Raw genomic sequence first — 13309 nt, 5'->3', positions numbered from 1 at the left:
TTTGTCCAATTTTTAAATTTTGGCCCACTGTGTATTTGAGTTTGATACCCCTGATCTAGAACAACCACTGACAGATGATATCGGTGGTGATGATGGTTGGCCGTAATGAAATGTGATGGAAAATCACGGCGACCCCCTTGTTCAGAAAGAAATAAGCTGTGGCTTACCCCTCCCCGTAAAGAACACATCAGCTGTGTCAGGCAGAATACATAACTGATGGACGTACGATCCTTCAGCCGTCAGTTATTGAAGGTGTATGACCACATTTAGTGACTTGCCATAACCTGGTCCATCACTAAGGGGGTATTTTTTTATTTTAACTGCCTGAAGGACACAGATCGGAGTCTTTTGACATGTCCTAAAATCATCGCTGGTCGTTCACTGATAGGCTATGTTCACACAACTTCAAAAATTGAGAAAAAGCACCCAATTTTGATATTTAAAATAGCATCCGTTTTTGCCGCGATTTAACTGACTGCAATGGCAATGCATTGAAGTCAATGGGAAGACGGACGTCCAATGCGCACAATGCATTGAATAACGCACGTTTTTACCGCAGACGTCAAAATAATGAACATGATCATTATTTTTGGACGTCTTTTGCAAAAAGCTGACATTTTTTATTAGTTGTTCACACACAGTTTTTCTTTTGTCACCATTCTTTCTCCGTTTTTACTATTAAACTCAATGGACTTTTCAAACTGACGAACGTTATTTTAAGCGGAGCTGAAAAAACGTTGTGTGAACATAGCCTTATTATGTTTTGTCTAAATAGTGGTTCAAAGCAAATAAGATGAGGATAACGATTTCCCAACGATTGAAAGAACACGATTTATCTCTTTGTCTAAACATAGATTGTGTAAAAAGCAAAAGTGTTGCTTCACAAATGCTAAACAATGGATTGAGCGATTTATCTGTACGTGTAAAAGGACCCTAAGACAAAATGTATTTACTTATCGTGAATCCTGTATCTAAATATCCTGGCCAAGGTACAGTGTCTCGTTGGCGTCCTTCCTAATATTGAGCACTCGATGCACATTTACCACCAACCCCCCCTCCCCTCCTCATCCTCCACCCAACCTATGCCCTTCTTGTGGTCTGTAGTGTCGCAGCCCTGTACATGAGGCCGGGTATAAATCCTGTGCTATGGCAGCAGGGTCACAATAGTCATTTAATCTATCTTGAAACCACCTCAGGTTATATGACAGCTGATGTATCATCTGGAGATCGTTACGGCAAAGTAATAAGGGACCATTGCGTGCAGCACAAATGAATTCACGAACGATGGCTGGAGTTTTCATAGCTCCCCCAGTATAAAGGTTATATCTGCATGCAGACACTGGCGTCCTGTAAGCCCTATCTGCTATTTAGCCCTGTAGCTAAGCTAATCACTGGGGCATGGCAACAGACTTTCATGGCAGGTGGATTTGCATAACGGTATAACTTCAGAGTAAAAAAAAAAGTGCAAAACTATGACACTGCCTTTAGCAGGAGAATCTCCGTTCACGGCCATCTTACCGGTTGATGCATTTATTCCTATTCCACAGGAAACCATTGCACGGGAGTTGGAGGTAAACTACTAATCTGCATGTCTTGCTGCCCAGGAGGGCAATAAGCAGCCGGTGTAGATGTAGTAATAGGCTGTCAAAGATGAGGAGATACAGTATTGTGTTTGTGCTGAGGGACATGATATAAAGAGAACTCTGAGGTTTTTTACTTAGAAGGGATAATAAACTATTGTTGTCCCTTCAGGCAACAACATAAGTGAATCAAATTAGATTATTTGTTCATTTAAGTATCCAATAATATTCAGATTTGAGAAAAAGCTTTTACTGCTGTATTTTTAATTTTATTTTTTATTTTTATTTTTTAATTTTTTTTTTCCATTTAAATTTGCATTCCTAATTTAATGGCTTCATCTGATCATACTAAATAGCAATACAAGTCTTATTAGAATATATTGTTTTATTAGCTATATGTATTATTTTTAACCCTTTTTCCTCCTCTGTGCTGATCACGCACAGGGGTCACGGGGGGCATTTTTGGGGGGGATTGGGAATGTGGTTTGTACCAAGTGGGATTGGGGAAAGTGATTGTATCTGTTTAATCCACTAAACCAGGGGGTGTTAAGCTTCCAGCCCTATAGCTGTTGCGAAGCTACAATTCCCATCATGCCTGGAAAGCCAAAGCTTTAGCTATGACAGTCCAGGCATGATGGGAATTGTAGTTTTGCAACAGCTGGAGAGCCGTGAGTTTGACATTTGTGCACTAAACCATGATCAATAGCGATCGCATCAGCAATAAAGGCAGAGGTTTCCTCATTTTGACCCTTATGTTTGCTGTTTTTATGGGACACCCATGGGCATGACAAACTTGACATTTCCCACAGGTTCCATCAGCCCACACAGACTACCACTAGGACAACCAGGCTGCTTCTCTGAAAAGTATCACCTTCCCCATAAAGCATTCCATAGCATGTTTTTATTTTATTCATTTCTATAGCACCAACATATCCCACCGAGCCCCTACAGGCTGTTTTTGTTTATTTTCAGATTACTTTTTGATAGGTTCCTGATGTTTTCTGTGAACAACCATTGCAAGACCAAAGGTGCCTATACACATAGGAGCAAAATCAACTTAACCTGCTAAAACCATTGACACTTCTATAATCAAGTGCAAAAATATAGAGACATTGGGGGACATTTACTAAGGAGTCTAATTCATCGGACACTTCTAATGAGGATCGGTGTATATTTTGGTCCACTATTTTGTGAATGATTTATTAAAATGTTGAACTGCCTTAGTGAACGTATCTAAGTAAAAAGTCTTAGAAAAGGGCGCAAAAATTGGACAAGTATATTCACCTGGTACTGACCAGACGTAGGCCTGCACCTGTTTGTGCAACTTTTTAAAAAGTCGCAAATTATAAATTGAGTGACTATCCCGGATTATCCGAACTTTCTAGTGAATACTTAAAACAGACGGATTAAAAAAAAAAGTCACATCTAAAAAATATTCACCCGTCGAACACTGGTTCATAAATAGAACTTAGACCAAAAATGGGTGAAAAATCCAGTTATTCACCTAAAAATAGACACAAAGCCCTTGATAAAATTTCCCCCTTTGTCTCCTATGTGTCAGGGTAGAGGCTGTGTTTCAGATAGCGGGACTCAGTATTGATAAAATATGGATGCATGTACTATAAATTGAACACAGAGTATAACACCCCACCCACACACACACAAAAAGGCCTCAAATATTTTCACAAACAACTAGCCCTTGACTGTGTCGATGGAAAAAAAATAGGTAAGTCTTGGAAGGCTACAATGCAAAAAACAATTTTTTTTTTAATAGCACTACATCTCAATGCCCTTACAGTATGATGTAAAAGGTTTGCATAGATATATGTACATGACTGATGATGTGTACACATACACAACAGTTCCTTACTTAGAGAAGCAGGAACTCTTGTCAAGCAAAAGGAGTCCCTGCTCCTGTACTGAACAGTAAGGTGGCAGTGCTTTTTGCATCACTGGCTTACTGTCATTAGATTTGCTGTCCCAGGCACTGTGTGTCCAGCTAAGGGAATCTCTGTGGCAACAGAACAGAGAATAACCAGCATTGCTATATGCATCACCTGTCAAAGACAAGAGTCCCTGCTTCATCCAGGGACAGATGTAACACGCCATTGATCTAGATGGAGTTTTGACACAAGACCGGTGTGTCTAATGATTGTCTGCAGTGATGACATGGATATATGGGCACATTATCAATGCAGCCATGTACACAATGCCAATACTGGACACAGCTAGGGTCAAATTGATCAGTATAGGATATTTTTATGTTTATCACAATAAGGGAATATTTACACCTTTTCTGTCGTCTGGAATAATTTCTCACCTTGGTAAAAAATAAAATAAAAAAAATCTGACTTACATGAGTCTGCAGTTTATGCTCCAAATAAATACATATAAATATACTAAGATTTGTTATGTATTAATGGGCCCCATAGCCCATTTCTCAATTTTTAGATAGGTGTGAAGGTTGTCTAAAAGCTGCAGTAAATAAACAACTATATACAGTACATTACTGATGGAGGCTTAAAAGGTAAGTGAAGTTTAAGAGAGTATGTGGAAAGGTTACACAGCTGGAAGTCTGTCTTTATGGGAAGAGCGTCCTAATAACAATCATTATCACTATTAATTATTCATATAGACAATGGGATTTGTGGAAACCTCATGTTGTTTGTTCCCTACTGTTCCTGTTACTTGTCAGTTTCTAATTGCCCACCCACTTTTTATATAATGTAGTGTCCCTTTTCCAGCGGATAAAAATCTTTGCGGGAATGTACTGATTCACCTGTGCAGCTGTATTTGTACATTTCTTTGAAGAGTTAAACACTTACATCTCTCTCTGCATCATACTGATATGTGGCACAAGAAGAGCTGTGAGTACATGTCGCAGTTTAAGGCTATGTGCACACATCGTAAGAGACAGGCCGTTCCGTGACAAGGCCAGGCCGGATGATCTTTAGGGCCCCAGGGTTCTGATGTGGGCGCATCCGGGCACGCCCACATCACAACTCTTCACTGCTCACTATGGAGCTTGCGGCCTGAGCTGCTCGCTCCACAGTGTGCACTGACAGGGTTTTCTGCGGCAGCTGTTCAATGAATAGCGGGCGCAAAAAAAGGACATGTCGCCGCTAGGGGTCCCCGCCAGAGCGTATACTATGTGCATACGCTCCGGCCGGGATACCGTAGGATCCCATACACAGCAAGGTAACGTATATTTTCGTAATGATCGTAATGGTTTTTCTAAAAGATACGCTGTGGGAACACAGCCACTTCATAACCTCTTTGGATTACCTAGCATGGGAATAAGCCCTAACAGTATGGTGGTAATATGTATGGTGATAGTTGCATATAGATAGATAGATAGATAGATAGTAAGGGGAATATTTATGAAGGCTGCGCCACTGGTGTATGCCAGGGAGAAGGCGCAGATTTGCCCCATCTTCCTGCTGTATGCCAGCTGTATACCCCACTCGCCCGAACTGTTCAGGCACTGGAAGGAGCTGAACAAGAACAATCTGATTCAGGATTCAGGTCGTACTGCAGGCTGCTGGTATGTGGTGGGAGTGACATCGGCAATACACTTTAACACTGATTGGCAGCACACGCACTGCGCCAACGGGCGCAGTTGGGACACTCAGACTGTGCGTGCCACTTCTCCATTCTACGGTGCCTGTGAGAACTGTGAAAAGAAGATATCATCCTGTAATAGATTGGATCATAATTCCCCCCTTTACTCCAGACTATACCAATTTACAACCACACTTTCGTTGCTGAGCCCCCCCCCCCCACAAAAAAAAAAATAAAAATAAAAAAATAAAAATAAAAAAAAAATATATATATATATATATATATATATTATACATACAGATTTTACTATTTGACTTTTCCAAGAATAGTCAGATCGGGGAAGTACAAGTTCCTGCCCATCTTACTTTTCAGGAAAAGAGGGATATTCAAAATAGTTTGGAAACAGGTGGTGTCCGTCGTGCACACAAGGCTAAAAAAATGGTGTAAAATAGATTTTATATTTATATTGACCACAGTGGCCTCTATTAAATAATTTTTCAGAAGAGGAGCAGTAAGGGCTGGAGAGTTGTTACAGGACGGAACAGTCTGCACTTTCTGTAAAAACTTGCAGGGGGCTGCAGAAGGGAAACAGAACACAGATAAAAAAAAAAGTATTTTTTAAACATAATACGTACAATAATAGAGAAATTACATTTAAGTGTGCCAATATTTATCCTATCAATAACTTATACATGAGAATATGGAACAAGGCCTTACAGTACAAGTGGCTGTATCCTGAAAAAGATGGGATGAAACATGTTTCTTAGCAAAATTGTACTTCCCTGACCAGTTCAACTATATCCATGAACTTCTCTCTCAGGAACATTTTTTTTCCCTTTCACAAAGCTCATTTTTAGCCTTTTCCCTTCAGCTGTAAAGCAGTCTACTCCATCACTGTCTGGTGGCTGCTGTGACTTCTACAATGCTGGCTCATCTGAGACAACAGATCCATATTGATGAACCTTCCTAGATTTTTCTTTCATTTTTTTAACCCTAGTTCCATGACTAGAATGGAATCGATGATCACTACATAATCTCATCTTTTGAAAACCTTGCAAATTTTTTTTAGTCTATTCCAATTTTTTGTTTCTTCTTCTATGGGACACTTAGGGACTAATTAATAATTATAATATATAGGATATAATATATCTTCTTATTTAAAGCGATATTCTGAGTAGATTTTTGAGGCGTGACACCGCTGTGGCTGAAAGAGCTGTGCAAGTTGTACGCTGTATAATGTATGACATTACTACAGCACAGAGATTTATTAAACTGGTGTAAAGTAGAATTGTCTTAGTTGCCCCTAGCAACCAATCAGATTCCACTTTGCATTCCTCACAGATGCTTTGAAAAATGAAAGGTGGACTCTGATTGGTTGCTAGGGGCAACTAAGACAATTCTATTTTACACCAGTTTGATAAATCTCCTCCTTACTCTCTCTGGTTTTAGCAAAAACTTTCAATCCCACCTTAAAGGGAAAGTCCGGGCTAAATAATTTTAAGATATGTTCGTGCCCAACAAAAGTTATGGAAATTACTAATAGACACTTATTATGGGAAACGCACCTATAGTGGATTTTCTACTACAGCATGGTGTGTTCAGGTCTCTGTAAAGTTGGTGATGTCACGTCACATACACTGCCGACTCCTGCTGCAGCGGTGGGACAGACTGGAGCAGTAGGAGTTGGCAGTTTATGTGACGTGACATCACCAACTTTACAGAGACCTGAACACACCATGCTGTAGTAGAAAATGCACTATAGGTGCCTATTAGTAATTTTCATTACTTTTGTTGGGCAATAACATATCTAATTATTTTGCCTGGACTTCCCCTTTAAACCACCCACCTCCTCTAAAAACTTACACAATATCGCATATACTGTGGCAGTAACCAATCTACTAGCTGATAAAACTGATGAAAAAAAAAATCCATCCTCTGACTTTAATTCTTCAGTGAGTCTAGTTCTGCCACTATCCACCTGTGTGAATCACGCCTTCCATTTTTTTAATCTCAGCTTTCATTTGGTTCCAGCTCCGTTGCTGATTCAACATTACCACCAAGTGTAAATTTAAATATAAAGTAAATATAAATATCGGTATGTATTTTCTTAAGCAGGTATTGAATTATTATTGAACAGGTATTAAAATTATTGAAGACATTGAAAATTTAAAGGATGTTACATAGAGAAATCTGAGGGTAGGGGAAAAAGGGGGAATATATCAAAACAATATAAGCACCCCCAGATTTCTCCTTTAAATTTGCAATGTCTTCAAATATTTCATCTGTAACTCATCTGATGAAGATGTTCTTGCACATAGAAAGCTAACGGATCTAATGATTTTTTCTGGTAAAGCCAATAAAGGTATCAAACCTGAAATGCAACGCAACTGCATCCCAACTCAACCAGTCGTGTATATTCACCCCAATGGACAGAGATGCCAGGAGTGTTGCAGTTCCGGGGTTTTGTCTTATCCCAGGATGCTTAGTACTCCACAAGATAAAGCACACGTCCTGTATAATAAGTGTATCTTGATTCCTATTACTCCTGTTTCTAGTGAAGCGAAACTAATCAGTATTTAATTACAATACGTGTCAGATTCAGGATGTGTGCACAAAGATAAACTGTGTTCATGGAGGCCTTACCTAGATACATGCAGCTCTGCTCTGGGGCCATAGGCACTCGTTGTACCTTAATAAAACACTGTATTACTGTGATAGTCAATTTTCTATTTCTTTACTTTTTCCCCCAGAATTGCTGAGCGTGAGGCATTGTTCTTTCCAGTAGAGAAATAGAAACTGCCAGAATCTTTTACAAAAGAAAAAGATTTTTTGTATCTTTCTTTGTACTCTAAAAACACCATTGTGGTTTCCTATGATATTGGACCTGGCTTACTGTATATGCGCATGGCCCTTTCGGTCATGTAGCTGCCTTTCACTGTATGTCTTTGTCTGTGCCCCAGTCCAGCACATTGTTCCCTATGCAGCATATCCTTCCCTTTTTGATTCCACTCTTCTCTCACCCTGACCCTTTTATCATCCCCAATGCAGCCCACCCACACCGTTATGCTATGGGTAAACGTGTAGGACATGAAGACCACTATGTTGTGTTGTGACATCGCATCTAGTGATGACGTAACTGCTGTGTGATGGTGCCCAAAATCCAGTTTTAAGAGCTCTTTTGTCACAGGTTGTATTCATCCTTGCCAGCTCTGACCCTTATATGTTTCCAGCAGATATAATACTATAACCTCATATCGATCGGCATGTCTCTGTCACATTTGCTCTCCCTTTTGCCCATTGATGGAAAGAGCATCGCGCTGGGATTCGTCCAGCAACTGGTTCTGATTTGTGTGTTATCACCCGGCCAAGCTCCCCTCCCTAAGGAGCGGTAATACTGTGTGTAGTCACATCTGTAATTACTTTTCTAAAATATCCTTCTCTTACAATGTGAAAAAAACAGATAAAAGACCCGGTATGTAAATAATACAATGCATGCACCGACTGTGTCATCATTCTGCGCTCCGGAGGAGGCTGTAGTGTTCAATTTACAGCTTGCATTTTGACAATTTAATGGTAAGGAGAGTTCTTGATATATTATATACTGCCTCGTACTAGAAACAGTTAGTTTCCTGGCATGGCAGATTGCAATATGTCAGGAGGTTTTCTTATAACGGATGATAAGAGGACCACAAATTGCTTTGGACATCCAGGCATGAGATTTAAATGGTAGATGTAATGGCCTAACAGGTGTGGACCTGCTTTGTTACCTTACCAGTGTGACTCTTTGGTCAAACTCGGGAATGCAGTCTCATCTAGGTTTTTACCCTTTATCTAGAATGGAAGTTTGATGTCTGCTGCTAGAACATGCCAGGTCGCTCCACAAGAGTGATCCAGCTTAAAGCAGAATGCACCACTTTAGAGGCTATATCAAGTGTTACATACCATTGGATGCGTGCCGACACGATGAATCATCTGTTTTTTAATCAATTGTTCCATTCGCATTATTTTGCATTATGTGCAAATCTGGTCAGTTGTGCACAGGAGGTGAGCCCGGGAAGAGCAGTTCAAAGATATCTCCTCCTCAAGCCACCATGACGTGTGCCTCCTCTTCTCCTCAGTCTTGCCTCCAGTCCCCTCCCCATCTGACCTGTCAGTGCGGCCCCATCTCGGGCCATTATCAGAGCCGTCATCAGAGATTAACTGATGATGAAGATGCGCTGAAATGCTGACAGACCGAGCGGAGAGGAGACTAGAGACTGACGGAACTGAGGAGAAGAGGAGGCACACAACATCAGGGCTGGGGAAGGAGATAGCTTTTAACTGCTCTTCCCCAGCTCACCACCTGTCCAGATTTGCACATAGCTATTCAAGTGAAAATAAAACAAATGGGACAACCGATTAGAAAACGGATGATTTAGCGTGGCAGCGCACATCCAATGGTATGTGACACTTGATATAGCCTGTAAAGTGGTAAGTTTGCTTTAAGGTAATGACTCACCAGGCTAGTACCAGATAGTACTAGTGCCAGACACTGGGGCCACGGTGAGAGGTGAGGCAGGTAGAATAGGCCAGTAGTCTGGTGGTAATAGGAGGGACGCAGAACATTGCAGTGTAAGTAAGTCAAAAAGCAGATCCAATTGGCGGCTCTGGTCTGCAGAAAGTAATTCCACCCATCAAGGATTAGAGGCTGAGCAGATGACCTCATGTAGAACTGAAAGTGTTCTGGTAGCAGCTAGGCAGTTGAAAGTGAAGATGTAGCAGAGCTGGAGATGTTAGCAGCTAGCCAGTTACAGGAACAAACAAAGTGTTGACAGTCTGATTCAGATGCAGGATAGTAGGACCACCTTGCTATGGCAAAACCATTATATTACTCTGGCACCATTGAGTGGGCAGTGCAGCCTGAAATGGAGAGAGGCGTGCACTGAACCTTTAAGTTATAGCCAGTGCACACATGTGGTTTATAGGGGGCACAGCAGGAATTAAAGCCATCGTGGAAAGCCACAGGAGAGTGCCTAGAATAGAAAAACTGAAGCAGACTGCCGGGAGACGGAGCAGAGAACACGACTTCATTGGTTAGAACACGCAGTTAGCACCCATCAGCATAAGAGTAGAGAATGTGTTTTATGAAAAGCATTTCTCTAGTATAAAAATATCTCCAGTAGAAAGAAGTCTTAAAGCGACTCTGTACCCACAATCTGACCCCCCCAAACCGCTTGTACCTTCAGATAGCTGCTTTTAATCCAAGATCTGTCCTGGGGTCCGTTCGGCAGGGGATGCAGTTATTGTCATAAAAACAACTTTTAATCCGGCAGCGCTGTGTCTAACGACCGGGGCTTAGATTTGTGTATGCATTAGGCTGGCACACCCTCTCTTTCCTTCCTCCCCGCCCTCCTCATCATTAGGAAAGCTCCAGGCAGATTGCTTCCTATTCGTCAGCTGTGTGAGCCCGGCACATGGGCTGGATCGTTAATACACCTGGGCAAAGCTCAAACAGCAGTAAATGTTCCTGGATCATTCCTAAAGATGAGGAGCGCGGGGAGGAAGGACAGAGAGGTGGTGCCAGCCTAATGCATATACAAATGTAAGCCCCGGCTGTTAGACACAGCGCTTCAGGATTAAAAGTTGTTTTTATGACAATAACTGCATCCCCTGCCAAACGGACCCCAGGACAAATCTTGGATTAAAAGCAGCTATCTGAAGGTACAAGCGGTTTGGGGGGGACAGATTGTGGGTACAGAGTCGCTTTAAAGTTCATTCCTCTTCTGTCAAACTCTTTAAAAAGGTATTGTTCCTTCAGAAAAACTGTACTGGCATCAATATATCCAATATTGTCACTGTCACAACGGTCGTCGCCCAGCTGTTCCAGACTCTTTATACACATTTCGGTATAGTTATTAGGGCTGGATCAATGTTTATGGAGGCTGGTGGCAACTTATTTGGTGGATAGTGGAACAATCGGCATGTGTGGACCCACTGTGCCAATTTAGTGGTTTGGGAAACTCCTGAGGGTGTAATCTAAGAGGTCTACTGGTTTTTATCCAAGGATCACAGAAAGAACTGCAAGGGACCACCATGTCTGACCTCACGGAAGGCTCCAGTGACAGGACATGCAAACAGTTGTGTTACCACATATTCTCATATACTTTAATAACGTTTCATAGCGCAGATGCCACAGGTTAAAATTAAGTTTTGCACAGAGCCTAAGAAATGGATGAACAGAATTTTAAGAGGACGGCTCATTGACTTTTTCAGATTTATTTTAGTGGAAATGTACCTTTGAGTTGTATGTTCATAGGTGGACATTGCAGTATGCAACAAGGACTGCTCCAAATGTCAGATTGTGCTGTTTTCTAGAATCCAGAATAGTAGATATGTTTATAGCAGATGTCTCTGTGAATGTTTTATAACTACACCGTAGCTGAAATCCACCATCGAAATGTTTTAAGTGCACATTACACTGAAATATGGCTTATACCGAAAACAATCTATATGCATTATTTGGTTCTTTTTCTTTCAGCATAAAACAATTGCACTCCTGAGGTCTGGCTGAGATGCATGGTTCAATGTTTTCTCATTAGCAATATGGAGCGTGCATGTAAACATTTTTCAGGATCATTTGCCCACTGGGGGCACTATTCTTTTGGAGCCTAACATTTACCTTTTTTTTATTTATTTATTTATTTATTTATTTATTTTTACCTTGGACAATCAATACCACGGCTTTCTAGTTTACTGGCAAATATCTGAAACTGCTCTTACAAGATGGTATTGTTATATAATAGACTACATTGTTGTATTCACTTCTTGCATCCATAATGCGGGATGCTGCCTGCACTTTTTCCAGCAAACAGGTGGGACAGCTATTGAAGTAAATGGGTCCTCATTAATGTAGGTTTCTATGAGAGATAATATCCTTGGTATTTGGTTGGCGGACTTTGGTGCACTTAGGGGTCCCCAGTTGAACAGTTGTTTAGCCGTCAGTTATCTTTCCTGTCTGGTCCCTGCCCTCCTCGTACACAGGAACATTCAACACGGCTGAGCAATCCTGTGTTCTCTATGGGGATGTAAGAGGTAAGCCACAACCAAAGAGCAGAAAGGGGTCGGCAGTGATTTTCCACCCTGGCTGTCATTGCCACTCATAGGCACGTGTCCAATAGAAAACAGACCCTGAATATACATACCACCAAGCTATCTGCCCATGCTCACAAGAGATGAGCTCAATTCACACATGCTCCAGTCCCATTGTTCCGCTTTTGATTACCGGTGGCTGAAGGAGTTGGATCCAGTCCTAGCGAGTCCAGGAAAACATGGATACAGCCTATGGCCGAACGATTGGACTCAAGCATGCTCAAGTAGCGGTCATCTCCAAAAGAACATATTGAAATATTGAAATTGGTAAAATCAGCTTTTACTAGCATTGTCAAGATGGAAAGACTACGCTGATACATTGTTATATTTATATTTTTCAGGTATGAAGAGGAAGTGCCAAGAAATGTAAGGTAATGTACCATTTAAACTTTTTTTCATACAGTAAATATACGTCCATTGCCCACTGGAGACTATCCAAGTATGTGTATATTCTGTATCCATGTAGATAGAAATTATATACAGTAGCGGATTACAAAAGGTCCGTTTTGGGCGGTAGCCCGGGGCCCTGAGCTTCTGAGGGGCCCATGGCCCCCAAACAGACTTATATTCAGTCATAGTTTTAAAAAAAAACACAGCTTTTTAGCGCAATTTTGCACAAATCACGGCAAAACTGCAGCCAGGAAACAATGCAGTAACATTAGAGAATATATTGAAGGACCTTATCATGTGACAATGATGTCACCACAGGTCCTTTTCAGGCTGCATTATGGAGGAAAAAGACTTAAGTTAGTGCTGCCATAGTTACAGTGGGTTGGGGGGCCCAAGCTTGGTGAACAGCCTGGGGCCCATAGTAAAGTTAATCCGCCCCTGATTATATATACAAGCTTCCTCAAATGATTTTATTATTTGCCTATTTGTATTTGATAAGCAACATCTATGGTTAGGGTTATGGTATTGGGATTAGACTACTGCTGTTGACAGAAAGGATTGGTCAGACTTTTTCTCTTTCTTTACTTAATTTCATTTTACCATTTTACTATTTTTATTCTCTTTTACTCTCGCTAAGAAATAAGACCAGG

The 13309-nt window shown here is 41.0% G+C and overlaps 1 protein-coding gene across 1 annotated transcript in view; it reads left to right on the top strand.

The window, feature by feature from the left end:
• LOC138789335 (IQ motif and SEC7 domain-containing protein 2-like) overlaps positions 1-13309 on the top strand; it is a 254429-nt gene that overhangs the window by 88011 nt on the left and 153109 nt on the right. Inside the window, exon 2 of the mRNA XM_069967941.1 lies at positions 12611-12640. Coding sequence (XP_069824042.1) covers positions 12611-12640 — 30 coding nt within the window. The remainder of the gene's footprint in view (positions 1-12610; positions 12641-13309) is intronic.

This window comes from Dendropsophus ebraccatus, chromosome 4 (genome assembly GCF_027789765.1).
Source record: "Dendropsophus ebraccatus isolate aDenEbr1 chromosome 4, aDenEbr1.pat, whole genome shotgun sequence".
In the NCBI taxonomy this organism is placed as follows: Eukaryota; Metazoa; Chordata; class Amphibia; order Anura; family Hylidae; genus Dendropsophus; species Dendropsophus ebraccatus.
This window is presented reverse-complemented; position numbering and strand designations above follow the sequence as displayed.